Consider the following 19285-nt stretch of genomic DNA (forward strand, 5'->3'; position numbering starts at 1 on the left):
GGCCTTAACTTGAAGATATTCACTCAGACAGAATGGTTTAAATTGAGGGGGATAAGTCAGCTTTTGGGCCTTTGTTTTCTATTTTCTGGTTCTTTCTTTTGAAAACTAGATGATTTATTTTCTTGCCCCTCTGGGAGCAGAGCGGGTCATAAACTGAAAACAAATGTCTGTAGAAAAAAAGAAGTTTCCAGACAGCAGTTCTTCCAACAGATAGAACATTATCTATTCAGTAGAAAAAGCCAAGCTTGCTCACTTACTATTTTTTAATACTCTAAAAACAGCCAAAAACCACACCCCTGAGAGTGGCTGCCTTTCCATGGTCATCTTTATCTAAAGCTTCACAGTGAAGTGACTCATGACTCCAAAGAAGAGGGAATGGAGGCCCAAAGTCTAACAAGACCATGAGCCCCCACCTCCACAGAGCCTTTTCTTTGGGCTAAACTCAGCTAACTTGGAGGAAGTCTTCTGGTTTGAAGTGGGGCAAGGGAATTCTGCAGGACATAGAGAACTCCCTTCCTCTCATGGAACAAACCAGCACACACAAGTGCACACTCCCAGTCTCTCTCATACATCTTGCATGCACACACTACTAAATGTCACATTTACTCTAAAGTTTTATGTATATGTGTATGCATGTATACACGTGCGCACACACAAACACACACACTCTCTCTGTAGTCACCTATAAACACTCATACCTCAAGACACATTCACAAATATGGGCACATACGTGGTGGTCATTTTCTAGGGTGTTGAGTCAGAGAGGATCCTGGAGGGTGCGGAGCTTCTGTCAGTTCAGAAAAGGGAGTTTTTGACAGATTACTATCAAAGTAAAATGGATTCACAGAACCGCTCTCAACTGCTCTCTTTGTAAGGATTCATGAGGGTCAAGTGCTAGGCCAGGAGGAGCTCCCTGCAGGCATTTATTTTTTGTCTTTAATTTCAGTAGTTTGGGGATGCCTGGGTGGTTCAGTTGGTTAAGCATCTGCCTTCTGCTCAGGTCCTGATCCCAGGGTCCTGGGATCGAGTCCTACATCTGGCTCCTTGCTCAGTGGGGAGTCTGCTTCTCCCTCTGCCTGCTGCTCCCCCCACTTATATTCTCTCTCTCTCTCTCTCTGACAAACAAATGGATAAAATCTTTAAAAAAAAAATAAAAAATAAAATAAAATCTTTCAATTTAGGATAAGAAATTCTACCTTTTTCTGAGATATTATAATAGGAGAGAAAGATGAATGTCAGTCCTCAACCAATTAACATGCATTTAATGTGTGGTCCTGTCGGCCAGGCCCTGCCCTGAGATCTGGGACAGAGGGATGACTGAGACATGATTCCTACCCCCAATGTAGTCCAACAGGGAGATGAAACCAACACACATGAAACAGATAATCCAAGGTCAAGGTTATACTCTCAGTGCCTAAAAGGACCTGGTCGTGTCAAACACGTTCATTTTGGCACTGGGATACCAATGTCCAGAACGTCATTTACTTATGGCCACACAACCAGATGTTAGACAAATGCTTCTTGATAGAATTATTCTCTCCATCCCTCTGCACCGTTTTATATATATATAAAACAACTATATATATATACATATGTATATATATATAAACAACTTCACCATGGTTCTGTGTTTTAACTAGGTACCACTATCTGTTCCTTTTCCAGAATTGGGAGGTCCCACAAGGTAAGAGCTGATCTTACACATTTTCAAAGCTCACAGTGACTGACATAGTCATAATTATCCAAAAGGTGCTCATTAGCCTAAAGTGATCTGACATAGTCTAGGTAGTTCTGCTGTTGGCGCAAGTCTGCATGCATTACACAAGAAAGCAGCACAGGTGGGAAAGAACTGAATCTTGGGCACATATTCAAGGTAGAATACCTCAAAGTTGGCATAAAAATTACAGCCATGTTTCCAAGCCTTTCTGTTTTCTTACCGTTTTGACCTCAGGTCTTGTGTGATTATATGGACAAAGGTAATGCATTTTTATTTCAGCCAGCAGGAAAAGGTCAGGATCCTTAGGGTGTTTTAGACTCTTTATATTCACACATAGAATTGTTGAAAGGTTTTGATATATTTCTCCTAAGGGTTTTTTTCAATTAGCAATAATCGCGCCTCGGATAAACCTCATTGGCTACGATACTGCCACTGCGCAAAGCTCTCCTAAGGGTTTTTTTGAAATGATACCAGGTTACCCAGTCATCGAACATTTATTTCAACAAGAATTTTTTAAAATCATCATGCCAAACACTGGGCAAGTTGTTGGCTACAAATTTGCCTGGCTGAATTACTGAACATGTACTTTATGCTGAGAAAAAAAATGATAAAACAGCACAGTGTTGTATTATTTTCCCAGGTCTTCTGTAACCCATTGCTATAACCAGAAATGACAGAAAGACAGCAAAAATGTATTCTCTCACTATTTTGGAAGCAGGAAGTTCAAAATCAAAGTGTTGGCAGGGCTACACTCCACCTGGAGGCTCTAGGGAGAATCTTCCCTTGCCCTTTCCTTGCTTCTAGTGACTCCTGGCAATTCCTTGACCTTCCCTGGCCTGTAGCTGCCTCACTCCCATCTCTGTCTCTGTCGTCTTCTCTTTGTCCTCTCCTCTTCTTAGAAGGAGTCCCCCCACTAAATACAGTGTGATTTCACCTCTAGATCCTTAATTGATTACATCTGCAAAGACCTTGGATCCAAATAAGGTTACACTCTTGAGGTTCCATCTGGGCATGAATTTGGGGAGACACTATTCAATAGCTGTCATTGCACTTTGCTTTCTTGGGTCTGCAGTGACAAGACTGACAGTGAAAGAGATAGCCATGGAGGGAAGCTTCACTTTGATTGCATGAACTAGTTCCTGTCATCTTGCTTCTGGTTCTCCATAGTCTTACTCCCTGTCCTACATAGACCCAGATCCAGACTGCTCACCTGGAATTCAGATTTCTTGATCCATGTGACTCTTTGACTCTTTCTCATGTGCTCCAAGCTGTTGACCCATGCTGTCCTGAGTACCCTGGCCCATCTGGATTTGAGTGCTGCCTGTCATCAACCACCTTTTTTCATTTAACAGTTATGCACTGGATCCTTCATAAGAGTCAGACCCCGTCTTGGAACCTGGATTCTCAGCGATGACAGACAACGTCCCTACCTCATGAGTAATGAGGGATAGAAACAGGGAGAAAACAAGCAAACAGATACTTGGCACCTACAACAGTTTCTGGTGCTTAGCAGGTGTTCAATAAGTATTTGTGATTTGGTAAAATTAGCAAGATAATTTCTGATAGTGATAAGTAATAAGGAAATAGATGAGTGTGAAATAAAGCATTTAAGTAGGATCAACATGGAAGGCCTCTCGAAGAAGGTGATGTTTAAGCTAAAATGTTAAGAAAAGAAAGGAGCCAGCTGAGGACACATGTCTGAGACAGAGGAAAGAGTAAGTGAAAAACATCACTGAACTAAGAACAAACTGATTGTATTTGGGGACAGAAAGAGAACAATGGATCTGACTACAGAATGAGCAAGGGGGAGACTAGTACAAGATGACATCAGAAAGGTAGAGGCAATTCTGCTCAGTTCTGTTAGACACTATAGATCAAACAAAGGAGTTTGGATTTTTAATTTCCACTGCAGTTGGAAGCCATTTGAGGCTTAAGTAATGAATCGATGTGATTTAATTCATGAATTAAAATGAATTAAAAGATCACTATAGCTGCTCTGAGGAGGAAGGATTGTAGAAGGCAAGACTGGAAGAAGGGAGAAGAATGTTTTAGCACTTAAACAGGTTATAGGTGTAAAAGATACTGATTCCTTCAGTCCCAAGTGTAACCAGGAGAGGATGGAGCTGGCCAAAGCCACAGGGTTGGTCTGTCTACAGTCAAGACTCATACACTAACCTGAGCTTACTGGATAAATAGCATCATTTTCCATGTCTGCCACAATGCGGAAAAGATTGGAAAGCACAGCACTTATGAACATTTTTCATGTTTTCTGATCATCAAGCTCGTTTTACACACTCTTACTGTGTTTGGAGAATTTCCTGCTGTGGTGACCAGCCTCCAAGATGGTCTCCAGTGATTCCCACATGCTGTGATTCACACCTTTGTGTGGCCCCCCACACTCAGTACCAGGGTTTGACTTGTGTAACTAATAGAATAGGACAGAAGTGATTGTACATCACTTCAAAAACAAGGTTGTGAAAGACTGTGGGTTATCTCTTGGGCTCTGTGTCTCTCTTAGGTAACTCGCTTTGGGGTACCCAGCTGCCATGTCTTGAGAATACCCAGGTATTGGGCCTATCCAGCCCAAATTCCTCTCCCCATCCCTGACTCTATCTCTGGAGGCCTGTGTTCAAAGGCAACGCCATCTTTTGCATTTTAACTTGCATCTGTGTTTGAAGTTCCATCGAATAGATTCACTTTAAGTGAGTTGCACACCCCCTCCCCCAACTGAGCCTAAAAACTACTGAAAATCAAAGGAAAATAGGAACGTAACTGAGGGAGAAAAAAATACTTAAAAAACTTGTCTACTTTTTCTTTCTTGAATAATATATGTAAGATATTTCTCTCCAAAATGGCATAGTGAAAGGCTAATAAAAAAAAAAATCACTCACAAAACAAGCTTTGAATAAATCTTTTAACATTCTAAGCCACTTTAAAACAAAAAATAAACAAGACTACCTCTTGCTATTTTATTGAGTCAGTAACCTTAAAGTAGTTCACAAATAACATTATGTTGATTAAAATAGAACTATTTCAAATAGGACAACAGATATATAATGACCCCCTTTTTTTTAGATTTCAAAGAAAATTAAGGCATATGCTTTTATTTTAATCAATGCAAGTTAAAGTTATGATGTAAAAGGTACACCTCTTCTTCTAATTAAACCCTCAAAGCCAGGCAGCCATCCACAGTTCATTAAAGTTCAGATTTTGCACAAAACCTTCATTATCTCAACTTAATGAGTTTCCTTTTCTTTCAATGCATTGCACTCTCACAGAAGATGTCTGATTTCAAAAGACCTTTTAAGAAATATGAAATAGGGGTGCCTGGGTGGTTCAGTCATTAGGTGTCTTCCTTCAGCTCAGGTCATGATCCCAGGGTCCTGGGATCAAACCCCGCATTAGGCTCCTTGCTCAGCGGAAAGCCTGCTTCTCCCTATCCCACTCCCCCTGCTTGTGCTCCCTCTCTTGCTGTATCTCTCTCTGTCAAATAAATAAATAAAATCTTAAAAAAAAAAAAAAAAAAGAAATGTGAAATAACCCTCTCACTCTGGCTTACTGTTGTGCCTGGACGAACCTGAAGAATTCCAACCTTTTCCTGAAACACATACTCTTTCATAGGGAATAACGTGGCTCAAAAGGGGGAAAATAGCTTATTTGCTACATCCATATATATCTAGGGAGGCTGTTTTGTACTGCAACAGAATCTATTACTTCCTCTCCTGGCCAAGTCCTGAAAAGAGTTCCTCTTTTTCAAACAAGAAAACAGAGATTATTTAACACACACACACGCGCACGCGCACACACACACACACACACACACACAACATGTATTTTGGAGACCCACATGAAAGTGAGAGAAATAAGATGATAGAGAAATAATCAAGTACTGCCCGGGTACAATGAGGAAAAAAAGTATTTGTGCAGTAGAGGACAGTAATTATTTTGCACCTATTGAATAGGAAGAAAGCTTATGTCTGGTTAGTGGAAACTCTTAAAGATTTATTTATTTATTTATCTATTTGTGAGAGAGATTGCTGGGGAAGGGCTGAGGGAGAGAGGAGAAAGAGAATCTCAAGCCAACTCCAGGCTGAGCATGCAGCGCCACGTGGGGCTCGATCTCACCGCCCCAGAGAGCATGACCTGAGTCGAATGGTTTGTGGAAATTCTTGATGCAAATTCTGAACTTTGATACATTACAGATGGAAAAGTTGAGGTCTCTGCGACTGAAAAAAAGTGATTCTAATGCTGATGTGAAAGGCAGAAGTGCAGGAGAAAAGTAGTGAGAGAATGCACACGAGGGGAAACCCAGTGACATGCACTCAGACTATGGTGGGATCGATTTTATAATCAGGTGGGAGTGGACTAGCAGAATAATAGGAGATCAGAGAGTTTTGCTTGTAGTTTAACATGTAGTTGCCTGGGATTTAATCAGTTCTTTAGTCAGCTACATGTAATTCATTATACACTGTGGATTTGGTTTTCCTGTCATTGTCCAAGGGGATCATAAGAGTCTCCAAGAATATACGTAAAACTTGAAAACTCCTGTGAGGCAGTTTGGATAAGAAATTCATAGGGAGGCATATTGTGTGACAGTTAGATTTTGGTCTTTGGAGTCTCCCCAACATGGGTTTGACTTTTCATTTAATCCTTTGCTAACTGTGTGACCTTAGGCAGGTGACTTAGACCTCAGAGTTCTAGGGTTACCATCTCTAAAGTTAGGACTATAACAACAACTATTTCAATGGTTGTGATTCAGTTAAGCCAAGTGCGTGAAGCACAGCATATAGTATATGGCATGGAGCAATTGTTCAGGAACCACAATGCCAGGTCTGCTTTTGGCCTTTGGGTTCATTAAGCTTCAGGACGTGGGCTCTGTGCTCTCACCTGGACCCAGTGTCCCCCCCTGCGGAAGAGGACAGTGTCCAAGGCAGGGCTCAGGAGTCACCCAGTGCATCATGACTACAGACTAGCTTTATGACCTTGGGCGGCCACTTAAATTCTGTACTTATGTCTCCTCACTTGAAAAGCAGAGATAGTTAATAACAATGCCCTGCTCCTATGCTTGTTATGGAGATCATATGAGCAATACACTTGGAATATTTTTTAGAGTGTCTGGCACATAGCATGAGCTCGAAAAACTATAGTAAAAATAATGTCATCATTATAAGAAAGTTTTGAAGGAGACCTTAGGGATTCCACATTCTAGGCCTCCTGACAAAAGCTTCGCAGGATGGACTCATGGAAACAAAATGAGGGAGAAGAGAATGAGGAGCAGGTGGGTTAGAGGAGGGAAAGGCAGACGGGAAAATTTGCAATAGGGATAACTCAAAGTATAAGCAGCACCAAGGGTGAAGTTTTAAATAACAAATAAAAGATACAAGAAGAAAGCTTAAGTATGGAAATTTTTAAAAAATTTTTAAAATTTATTTTCAGTATAACAGTATTCATTGTTTTTGCACCACAAAAATATGGAATGCTTCACGAATTTGCGTGTCATCCTTGTGCAGGGGCCATGCTAATCTTCTCTGTATGGTTCCAATTTTAGTATATGTGCTGCCGAAGCGAGCACTAAGTATGGAAATTTAATATTCAACCCGGAAGTTCTCTCCAAAACCCCTTGCATTTAGTGAGCACTCAGTAGACATACGATTAATTGATCGGTTGATTAAATGTGTTTAACACTGAACTTTGCAGCAGACAACCCGAAGCTTGGTTCTTTGGATAGAGTGAGGGCTGAGAAAAGTGTACCTTCTTATGGGCTTCTGAATAAGGCTAAAGAAACAATGAAATGGATTCCCTCCCTCCCTCTCTTCTTCCTCCTTCCTTTTCTCTCTGTGTCTTTGTATAACTAGAGCTTTTTGTTCAAGCCATTTATTGCTACCAAAGATCAAGAACGGGATTGTTGAAACTGTTCCTTACACGCTTAATGCTTACATTCTTGTTCATAAATATGCACATTGACCCCTTTTCTTAATAAGCAGGCCCTTGAGTGCAGGTCAACCTATTTTTAACACTGAAGATGAAAGGGAGTTTAATGTGGAAGGCAAGGAAAAGTATTGGCTATTTGGAGTCTTTTCTTCTGACACCTCTTTAGCTAGTTGGCTATTTCACAACCACTGTGACACAGTCTAGCCAGTTTTGGATTTCATCATCCTTTTCTCTCTTTCCAGCATCCACAGTGACTCCAGCAGTTTCCCAGACTTGTCTAGGGTGAGGGACATCAGCCACTTTGAAAGGGAGCTCCAGGGACACAAAAACTATTACACAAAAATTACTTGGTGGCAGAAGGGACTTAGGTGTGGCCTTTTGTCAGTCATCAGAAATCTGACCTCTGCTCTCTCCCCTGTCCTCATTCAGAAAAGATGAACAAATGTAGAACCACGAGTGTCTACTAAAAAGAGATAGCAGAGGAGTGCCAGGCCCTCTGACCCGGAACATTGCCTTCTGTTCCTTTTAATATACTCCTTTTATGGTGCATCTTTTAAATACTGAAGCCAATAAATCTCTACTTTCTTTAATGTCAAAGAAATTGGAGTTATAATTTTGTAACCGGCAATCATAAAACTGGCAAGGAACGGCACAGCTCAAGAAGGAAGAGTAAAGCTTTTGAACATCCCAGCGCAACCTGCCAGTTGGTGCAATGAAAGCGGACGCAGGGGCAAAGTCGGGCTGCCCGATACAAAATCTGCTTTAATTTCATCTCTCAGGAAAAATTCACTCCAAACAGGGCTCACAGATTTAAAAGGAGATTGGTGCCCAAGTTGAGAGAATGCTTGTCACAGGACATGATTTCGCTTCCTGTCTCCTGGTCTAGGTGATTCACAGTGCAGGCTCTAAACCAGGTGTGAGGATGATTCCTATCAGGATTAATTAAGCAGGAGGTCTGGGAGTATTTCATAGGAGCAGTAATCTCTGGGGAATAGAACAGGCTCTCCAAAAACAAGTGCCAGTTGAATCTTACTTCGTTAGAGGCAATGACCTGGCATGGGATGGAATCAAACAAAAGGCCAAAGAATAGGAAGTTCTGCCATTAGGAATGCTGAACTATTTCCCAAGAACAGAATCTGTGTCTTGGACACAGGAGTAAGGATATGGTCTAAGAGCAGCATGAAAGACTTACAGATTTAAAAAAATATGTATTTCCTCCCAGCTTTATTGAGGAATAATTGGCAAGTGAAGCTGGAGGGGCAAAGAGATAGGGAGAGAGAATCTCAAGCAGACTTCACGCTGAGCACAGAGCCAGAGGCAGGGCTCAGTCTCACAATCCTGAGATCAGACCTGAGTGTGTTTAGTTAGCATCTAGTACATTGTAGTAGATGCACAACAGCAACAATACAAACATATGTTAATTGAGCCCGAATTATGTGGCAGCACTATTCCAAGTACTCTAAGTATGTAATCTGTATAACAATTCATTAATGCATGTATTGGTATTATCTGAAGAGAAATCTTACGCACAAAAATTTTAAATAACTTCCGCAAGTTTCCAGAGTAACTATTCCCTCTAAATCACGAATGTCTCTTTACCTGCTACATCCAAAGGGCACTTCTTAGTTTTTGTCACTGTAGGTTCTGTTGACAGTTGTTGATACTGTAGATCACTCCTCCATCAAATGTTCTTCCTCTTTTGGCCCCCATGACTCCCCTCTGTCCAATGTTTTCTTCATCACTGATGCTTTTCAATCTCTTCCTTACTGAGCCACATTTTTTAAATGACAACGATCTCTCCCATTTTCCAAGCTCTCCTTGCCTGGAGAAATCCATCCAACATGACAACTCAATTTCTATATTTCTATGGATGATTGCCAGTCTCCCCTCTCTCCTAACTCTAGGCTTCCAATTCTAAGCATTTTTCATTACTCATCACATATGACCCAGGTCAGTTTGTGAAACTTCTGGTCTTTCATTCTGTCTCATTCCATTGGGTGCAATCTTGTCAGTTAATACTTGAAATATTCTTCAAATTTAGATGTTCTTGACAATCAGCTACATGCTGATTTAGCCTGATCTAGGCCCTCATCATATCTTGCCTGGCTTATCAAAGTGCTTTCTTTACTGGATTTCCCGTTTGCAGTTCCTCTCTGAAGTGGTCATATCAGTGGTATATTTCTGCATGCTTGAACACACACCCTTGTCCCCATCATGACTGTGGGAGCCCTAGCATCCCACTCTCTGGTTCCTCCTCCACTGTTTTTTCCATCCTTTCAAGGACCAGCTTCTGCTCTTCCTCCTCCAAGGGTTCCTTTCAGCTGGCTTCCTCACCTTCCTAGTTTTCCCAGGACTGAGAGTTTACTTCTCTCTTCACTCTCTGGAGTTATCTTTATAACTCTGCATTTTCTCTGCTGTTCTAATATCGGATCCTTGAGGCCCCGGCACCATTCGCAGCAGGATTTCAAAGCCTGTCTGTTGGGTGAACACTCTGTGGCATCCTGAAATACCTTACTGCACAGTATGATTTGCTGTGAGGTGTCCCTAGCAACAGCACGACCTATGGCTGAATGCCAGCTGTAGAGAGTCCACGGTAATCATTTGTGTAGGGCCTGGACACTAGTTTTTCTTTTTTCTTAAAGCTAATTATTATTATTATTATATAATTTTATATAATATATTTATATTACCTGATCTATGATCTAATATATAATGTTATATATAACATTATTTTATATATATATACATATAATATATAATTGTTATTATTATTACTATTATAATAATACCTTACCCTGCCTCCCCAAGTCTGAACTTGGGCAGGTGATGCCTGTCTGAGTCTCAGGTTTTTCATTATTAAAATGAGGATAAGTTATATAGACCTTGCTGGGCTATCAAGGGAATTAAATGAGATTACATATCTAAAAGACTGTGGCAGGGGCACCTGAGTGGCTCAGTGGGTTAAGGCCCCTGCCTTCATGGGGCTCTCCACTCAGCAGGGAGCCTGTTTCCCTTTCTCTCTCTCTGCCTGCCTCTGCCTATTTGTGATTTCTGTCTGCCAAATAAATAAAATCTTAAAAAAAAAAAAAAAAAAGACTGTGGCATAGTGCCTCGAACCCTCTCCTGTCCGCCCCCCCCCCCCGCCTCCCCAGGAGTTCAGTACTTCGAAGTTATTTCTGGGCTTATTGCCTGAGATGCTGAAGAGGTGGGTGTGCGAGAGGTGCCCAGAGTTCCCTTCCAAAAAGCTCGGATTCTGTGATACTCTAACTTGGTGGTTATGAGAGACGCGTTGGCAATCCCGAATTTCTAATCAGTTGTTTAGAAAACCAGCCAGGATCCTTGTCCCGGCGTCTTTTTCCAGAAGCCAATATTTGACCTTAGTTCTAACGAGCAAGCCTCCACCGTCTCCAGAACACCGCCGTGGTCTAAAAGGTCCTGCCCTTGGGAAATCCTTCCTTTGTTGGCAGATCTCGGCGCCGAACCTGCATTTGGGGATCTAGCACCCTTAGGCCCATGGTTTTTGCCCAGACGGCGCTTTTTCAAGTTCGAAGCCACCACTCGGTTCTCCAGATCGGGCGGGTGTGGTCCAAATTGTACCTCTAGCGCCACGCACCCGACGCGCGCTTTGAACACAGGCGGCGAGGGACGGTGGTGGAGGGGTTGGTTTGCCTGAGAACGGAGGGGTGGGCTGGCGAGAATGCCCGGAGAGCGCCTCGCTCCCACTCTCCAAGCCTGGGCGCAGCCGCTCTGAGCGCCTGGTCCGGAGCCGAGCCCCGCGCTCCTCCAGGAGCGGGAGAGCGCCCCCCGTCCGCCGCTCGCCCGGGAGCCAGGCCCACCGGGATCCCGGCCCGCGGCGCGCGCCCCTGACCCAGCCCCGCCCCCCGGCGGCCCGTGTGGCGGGCGGGGCGCCGGGAGAGAGGCGCGCGGGGCTGTGCGGCGCCGCCTCCCCTCTGTGCCGGGGGAGGGACGGAGCGGCCGGGCGGGAGAGACAGAAAGCCCGACCGACCGGCTGCGGGAGAGCTGCATGCAACCGGTGGGAGGCCGGGCCAGCCGGGGAGGAGGCTCGGGCCGTTCCTCGGCGGCTCCCTGACGGCGAGCGCGGACGGCCCGGAGGCGGCGGCTCTGAGCTGGCAGGCGGAGGGTTGTCTCCCGCGCCCGCCTGCCCGGCGCGGTCCGAGGATGCGGGGGGGCGATGCCCGGGGCCAGGGACGCGCTCTGTCACCAGGCGCTGCAGCTGCTGGCCGAGCTGTGTGCCCGTGGGGCCCTGGAGCACGACAGCTGCCAGGATTTCATTTACCACCTGCGGGACCGCGCCAGACCCCGGCTCCGCGACCCAGGTGAGTGCCGCCGCCGCTGCCGGGCGCTACCGGAGAGCCCTGGGCTGGGAGTTGGGGCCGCACCGGGGCCTGAGGCAGAAGAGCGACGCGGACTGGGGCGAGGAGGGGGGTGGCCGCCGAGCTAGAGGAGGGGATCAGGAAGCGGCGCGCCGTGGCCTGATGCTGGACCCCGGCGGGGACCCCGGCGGAGGCCGAATCCAGGGGGTGGGGGCTGGGGCAGGGCTGGAGGGACCACGCCCGCCACCTGCGCTCGGGTCTCCGGGGCTTCGGGGGGGGGCGGCTCCCGAGCTCCGGGCTCTGAGCTCCACTTCCCTGTTTCTGCGCTCCGGGCGAGGGGAGGCCGCGGCCGTTTCACCAGCGGTGGGAAGGGGGACGAGGCCGGAGGAAACTCTAGGAAGTTGGGAGTTGGGGACGGCCCCGGCTGCGGCTGAATCCCGCTGGGCGCTCCTCACCTTTGCTTCGGAGTGCCCATTTCCCTTCCTTGGTCTGGGGTGGGAAGGGCGGGGCGGGATCTGGCTCTGGGCCGGCAACCAGGAGCTCCGGGTCCTGGGCAGCCGGGCCTGAACCGGTTCCCAGCGGGTCGTTTGGCGTGGAGGCGGCCTGGGCCTGGGCGCCGCCGGACACACCCGGCTCGGTGGGCTGGCTGGTCGTGGCCGGGGGACCTGCAGTTATCCCTAGTGAAAGTTGCATAGCTCCTAACTTTGGAAAGTTCGTTTATTTTGGCATTTGACCAATTAAGGTTGGAAGAAGGAGTTTTAGTGGAGCCATTTGCTTTCCCTAAGGGCCCTGGGTCTCCTGCATCTCACCCACTACTGGTTACTGGAAGACACATTGCTTCCATACGTTTACTTGAGATTCTTCTTACCTGGAGAAATCATTTTCTCGAATATTCTCTCAACCTAAAAAAAAAAAAAAATACTATGTTAAAGATGGGGTGAGAAAATGGCCTTTGCCCCTGATATTCCTGTGTATAAATATTGGAAATGAGCTATTGCATTATCCAGGACAAATTTGCCTATATATTATATATATGTTATTTAAAGTCTACTTACAGGAAGGATAAGTTAGGGAATTGTTTGATTTATAAAGAGATATACACGGAGCCTGACTTAAATAACATTTCCTTGATAGCGTATTCAAAATGGGTCTGTGGGGTGAAGAGAAATCATCTGCTAAAAGTTGATATCAGATTTTCCCTATTGGAAATCTGTTTCTCTATTGAAAAAGAAAGATTATTGTTTCCCATTGCCTGTGGTTACATTAATTAGGTTTATCGGATAATCCCTAATGTGTTACTTCAAAGTGCAGAATTAAGTCAAGAAATAAATGTTGATCCCAAATGATCTCCCTGGAGGTTCAATGCCCAGCCTTTGCGTGACTCATTGCTGGCTGTGATGTGCTGCAGAGGCCACACATAGGAATCAGAGCTCCTTATTTTATCAGCTGGGAGTCCTGGATGATTCCTAAGGGGGCAAAGTTTTCTCCTGAAGCTGCAGGAACAAGAAAATTATTCAGTATGCTTCACCCAAAGCAAATGCTAGTGTTGAAATGTCCCACTTCCTTGCCTGTGACTGCTCCATAAGTTTCCATTGTTATCCCACATAAGGGAATAGTTGCTTTTTGGCTTTAAAAGAGAAGATGAATGAGGCCTCTTGCTGAGTCTCCTGTTTAACACTCTACATCTTTTTGGCCGATTTTATGCCTCTGCTTCTTTTCATGCATGGGCTGGATTCCATGTTCTTGGGCTTTGCTCAACCCTTGTAACCTGGCCACCCTTGAGGAAGAGTCACAGGAAAAAAAAAAACTCCTTGCAAGAAACAAATCTGATTCCTTGGCTGAGAAAGAGCCACAGTTAAGAGAAAGCCTTTTGCTAGTCTTTGAGTTCCCGAAAGCACTGTCCTGCTTTTCTCACTGGGACACAGTGATTTTTTGATAGCCTGTGCCCCTCTGGATCTTTAGTTTGGGTTGGAAGTAGCCTGTTCATGAGGCAGGAGTGGGGAGCACTGTGAGTGCAGGGTGAGAGGGGCTGAGGCCAAAATGCACAGCCAAAGTGCATCCTCTCTCCCAGGGCTCTTTAGCTCAGGCCAGAATCTCTCCTCACCTCCCTCCTTCCTCTTGCCTGCAGTAATTCCTACATTACATGCCTTTATCTCCATCCCTCTGATGCTGTTTGATTGTCCAAACCAAGAGTGGCTTTCCTTTCGAGCCCTAAAAGCTGAGTGGCTAGAGTAGTTGCATTGCACAACGATATGCATGGTGCCATGCCGCTGGCTCGTGTGAACCAGAATAAGCCCACGCCACAGCCCTGGGACATGGGTCCCTGGCACACATAGTCCTCTCTGGAAGTGGATGACTTCCTTTTCTGCAGAGGAACTCACCTGAAGGCCATGTACCAGTGCTGTCTGTCCATTGTCCGTCCATGTCTAACTCCGTGGTAGTTCAGTTTTCTCAAGCTCAACTGCAGAACTTTGGCAATAAAAGAAGAAAATGGACATAATTCCCTGTGGGCAGCAGAAGGACACTGCATCTAGGATGCTTGTTCATTTTTTCAGAGGTGGACTACCCTGGGGGAACAGACCAGTGGGCTTTCTGGAAGGGTTATCCTCTGCCCAGGTTGTTACGGTGCTCCGAGGTGGGAATACAGCCCCTAGTCTTCCCTTAAAAGAGGATTTGATGAAGGGGCAATTTTTAAAAGTGAAGCTGAGTCACAATTGGAACTGGAATGCCTCACCCAGCCTTTCATCTGCACCAACTATGGAAAGTCAAGTGCTGATCTTTAAGCTGAGTGTGGGCACTTTTTCTTTTTCCATAGGGAGCAGTTAGAATCCAACATAGTGTTTTTATGTTTTTTCATGTATTGGCAATGTGGGGCATACACATGCTAATCCCAGAGTATAGCCTTCATGACGGAAGAGCAAGGACAGAGGTCCTGAGATGGGGTTGTCCTGGATGTGATTTAAGGAACAGTGAGTTTAAGGGTGACTTGGGAGAGAAAAAGATTGAGAATGACTAGAAATGTGGTTGAGGGCTGGAGCGGAGAGATCACGCTAAGCCTTGTCAACCTGTAGAAGGACTTGGGTTTTAGTCCCAGGAGAAGGAAGGGGTGGAGAAGTGGCAGCACTCTGGCTGCTTGCTGAGAAAATGCTATTGAAGATCAAGGACAAAGACAGAAAAACTTGTCAGGAGGCTGTTATAGTGATCCAGACAGAGTGGAAAGTGGCTTGGCCAGCGCTATCTTAATGGAAATGGTGAGAAGTAATTGGGCTGTGCACACATTTGAAGGTAATAGTGCAAGCAAGGATTTGTTGATGGAATGGATGTGAGGGGTGAGAGAAGTAGAGATAAAGAAGACTCCAGCACTCTTTGACCCAAGTAACTCCATTTACTGCAGAAGGGAAGACTTCAGGAAGAGCAGAGTTGGGAGTGGGGAAAGAGATGAGGTTTCTATTTTAATTAAAAAAAAAATGCTTTTGTACGTATTAAATGTGTGATGTCTCTTAGTTAGTTCAACAGTCACCTGAAACATGAATGTTCTTTCAATCAGCAACTGGTCTGTGCTCACATTTTGTAACTGGAGACTTCACACTCTCTCCTCAAGAGGGCCAAATGATTGTAGGACAGCATTTATTGTTAGAAGATTTTTCCTGGTATGGAATGAAGAGCTCTGTTTAACTTCCACTCGTGGACCTTGGTTGCACTCTTTTGCAGTTAAAAACAATGTGTTTTTTTTCCCCTTTGGCTATAAGGAGATAAAGATTTTAACTTTTCTTAACTTCCCATTTCCACATCTGGAAAAGGAGGAAGAATTGGATCATATGACCTCTAGGTTTTCACCACATTTTATTATTTTCCTTGGTAAGGCTTTTCTTCTGTAGGATGCCAGCCATATCTGTGCCAAGTGTTTTATGTAGGTCATTTTATTTAATCCTCATGATGTCTTCCAAGACCTCGCTGCTCCCAGTGTTCGTCTGCAGGCCAGCAGCATCAGCAGCATCTGGGAGCTTATTAGAAATGCAGACTCCCAGGCCTCACCCAGACCTACTGCATATGAACCTATGTATTCACAGGATCTCCAGATGATTTGTAGGGATGTTCAAGTTGGAGAAATGTGGCTGAGAGAGATTTGTATGTATGGGTGAAAACTGAAGCTCAGAGCAAAACTAGCAGCAAGGCCGTGGGTTCCACAGGTTTGAGTTTAAGTCAAAGTAGCTTCTTAGGGAAACCCATCACATGTGCTAAGAATCTGAGAGTTACTGTCAATGAAAATTTCCTAGGTATTTTTTCATAAGAGCCCCCTTTAGACCCACTTTGTCTATTCTGTTCTTCTATAAAGGATTTAATCTTTAACTGAAGGTTAAATTCTATGTAGTTATGAAGACTCAGCTTAGTTTATAGGTTATGCATTTTTTTGTTCAGGATACTGGGTTTATATTGGCTTTGTATTTCTAGAGATTTTTCTTCATTTTTCTGGTCTGGGTGTGAAGCAGAGCCTTATGGCTCATCATTAATGACTCCTCTTTTCAAGTGGACTTTAACCCTTTTAGGAAAGCTTTTTCTAGACAAATGGTTTTCAACCTGGGCTGCACATTAAAAACATTTAGGGAGCTCTGTCAAGCAAAAGTAAAACGAATGAAAAGCTACCAATGACTGAGTTTTATTCTAGACAAATTTAATCTGAATTTCTGGGGGTAGGGCCTGGTATCTGTATGTTTTTTAAGTTCCTCTGTTGATTCTAAAGTGTAGCCAAGTAGAGGACAGCTGTCAAGACCATCTAGCAAAGGATGAAACCACCTAGTCTTCTCAGCTCATCTCATATCTCTTTCCTGAAAACTTGGGAAAGATGGCATCGAAAGTCCGGGGCCTTGTAACAGTTATTAACACACACCGGCCGATTCTTAACTTTCTTTTGATAATATTACTCCAAATTTTTATTTTGAATGTTCTATAAAAATATAATGAGAATCCATTATGTTCACCTGACTCGGGGGGGAAAAAAAGAACTGAGAAAATTGTGTCCAGATAGTATTTCATTAAAAGACCAGAATGTGGAACTTTCACGAATGTCACCTAGTATTGAATTAGAATGAAATCATTTATTAGAAGATGCACATATAAAATAATAATTAAATATAGTTCTAAGGAAAAATCTTCAAAAATAATCCTCAAGACTAAATACTAGTCTTATTAAAACTTTCAAAGATAGTCAAAAGAGAGTTAACCTTAAAACACTAGGTTTTTTATGAATAGACATTGGGATGATTATGCACAATGGGATTAATTTTTAAAAATTAATGTTAATTGCAGTCAGGAAATAATCTTCTAAGGAACGAGTGGCATATTGGATGCACAACATGTGAAAATAATTTGCATTTACTTCAGTGACATTTTAGGGCTTCTTCATAAATATTTTATTTAAACAAGTGTGTTTTCATCTCTGTGGGACTCTTCTGCATGGACCAGTGAGTGGTTTAGTCATGAGGTAATTATCAAGAGGGAAAAACAAAAGCAAACTGTGGTAAAAGCATTGCAGGCAGCCCTGTGGCCAGCTGCCTCTTTCAGAATAAACAATCAAAAGCACAAACTTTTTGATGTGGGCTAACCTCTTAAGGAAATATTAAGCCAGTACCTAAGGGAAATCACTTAAAATTTCCTATCATTGCTAGAGCGTAGCCATTGCTTTCACTGTGAAACGTATTGGCACTTTTGTGTTTGTGTGTGTGTACGTGTGCTCTCCTATATGATTGGCCTGCAAAAATTCAGATTCCTTTCTTGACTGAGTTACTTGAAGGGACTAACAAGCACCTGCTGAAATGTATAGAGAAAGAGGAGGAGCTTAGCAAGAAGCATAAGTGGGAGTTGCACTCTCACTTTTAGAAGGAAAAGTATGGAGTGTGCGTTTCTACTTCCTAAATGAAATCACAAATTAAGCCATACTGTGCATCGTGACTTTTTCTTCTAAGTGTTTTATTGGGTTCTAGAAACGGCTTTAAACCAAAGCAGACCATTAATGACTAGGTTTTGCAGATCTTGAAATATTCACATGTCCTTGTGCATGTACTTTATCACACAAAAACTTTTATATCGACATTGATGGAGCTACACCTGAAGGGGAAAAACGAAAACTCACCCAGGAAATCCAGATGACAAAGTAGAATAAAACAAGAGCTTTAGAGTCAGAATCTGATCCTGCTCTTGATAGTGTTATGACTTTGAGCACAGTATTTAATTCTTCAGTTGATTCATCTATAAAATGGGAGTGGAGGCTGCTGTAGCAAGGTGCCCAGACCAAGTGCTCCAGAGACTTTGGTGGCAGTGTTGTCATCTGTCACTCTTTCCTCTTAGCCGTGGTCCCTGCACATGCATAGGTCCCTGCACATACAATGTTTTACCCATTTGTAATCAGACACAAAAGTTTCCATTCTACTTCTTTCATATGCTCATTATCTTGTCACTGCTCGTGAGCTGTATATCCCTAGGCGATCTCCGTGTCTTAGTTTCCTCATCAGTAAAATGGATTGCCAGCAGTCAGATAAAATATAAGACTGCCCTGTTCAATTTGAATTTTAGATGAGCAATATTGCATGGGATGGATGTAAACTAAATGCCTGTTATTTATCTGAAATTCAAATTGAACTGTGCACTTATATTTTTATATGCTAAATCTGGAAACCCTATTTAGTACCTATCTCATAATGCATGTGAAATACTTACCATAGAGGTGGCTGCGTGGCCCAGTCAGTTAAATGTCTGACTCTTGATCTCAGCTCAGTTCTTGATCTCAGGGTCATGAGTTCAAGCCCCACACTGGGATCAATCCTGGGTGTGGAACCTACTCAAAAAAAAAAAAAAATTACCATAGTACCTAGCACATAGTAAATGCTCAATAAAAACTAACCATTATTACTATTATTGTATTTTTTCCATGATGAACAGTCATTGTGAAATTTTTAGGATAACTGTTTATCTATATTTCTGAAGAGTAGGTAAATCTTTTTCATTTAATCATGTTTTGGGGGCATTTCCAGCTTCTAATTTTCTATTACCTAAAAATACTGTGATGTATCTGTGGTATGCTACTCCGTTCGGGAAAATTTCTTCCCTTCCCTTTACCTTTCTTTTTTCCTTTTCCTCCTATCCTCCCTTCCCTTCTATCCTTCCTTCCATCCCTCTCTCCCTCCCTCTTCCCTTCTCTCCCCCTTCCCTCCTTCCCTCCCTCTGCCCCTTCCCTCTCCCCTCTCTGCTTCCCTCCATCCCCCCCTTCCCACCCTTCCTAACTTCTTTACTTCCCCCCCTCCCTTCC

The 19285-nt window shown here is 43.7% G+C and overlaps 1 protein-coding gene, 1 non-coding gene and 1 pseudogene across 3 annotated transcripts in view; 1 reads left to right on the plus strand and 2 right to left on the minus strand.

Annotated features, from left to right (window-relative positions):
- Positions 1 to 2042: 2042 nt before the first annotated feature.
- LOC116600520 lies at positions 2043 to 2161 on the minus strand (annotated as a pseudogene).
- Positions 2162 to 7182: 5021 nt separating this feature from the next.
- Positions 7183 to 7289, minus strand: LOC116600399. Its single transcript, XR_004289613.1, has one exon. It is a non-coding gene; the product is annotated as a U6 spliceosomal RNA (small nuclear RNA).
- A 4264-nt stretch (positions 7290 to 11553) lies between these two features.
- SYT9 (synaptotagmin 9) overlaps positions 11554 to 19285 on the plus strand; it is a 199109-nt gene continuing 191377 nt past the window's right edge. For both annotated transcript variants that reach the window (XM_032359108.1, XM_032359109.1), the window contains exon 1: positions 11554 to 11985. In XM_032359108.1, the coding sequence (XP_032214999.1) occupies positions 11841 to 11985 (145 nt within the window). In that variant the 5' untranslated portion in view covers positions 11554 to 11840. The remainder of the gene's footprint in view (positions 11986 to 19285) is intronic.

Source organism: Mustela erminea, chromosome 9 (genome assembly GCF_009829155.1).
Source record: "Mustela erminea isolate mMusErm1 chromosome 9, mMusErm1.Pri, whole genome shotgun sequence".
NCBI classification, from domain to species: Eukaryota; Metazoa; Chordata; class Mammalia; order Carnivora; family Mustelidae; genus Mustela; species Mustela erminea.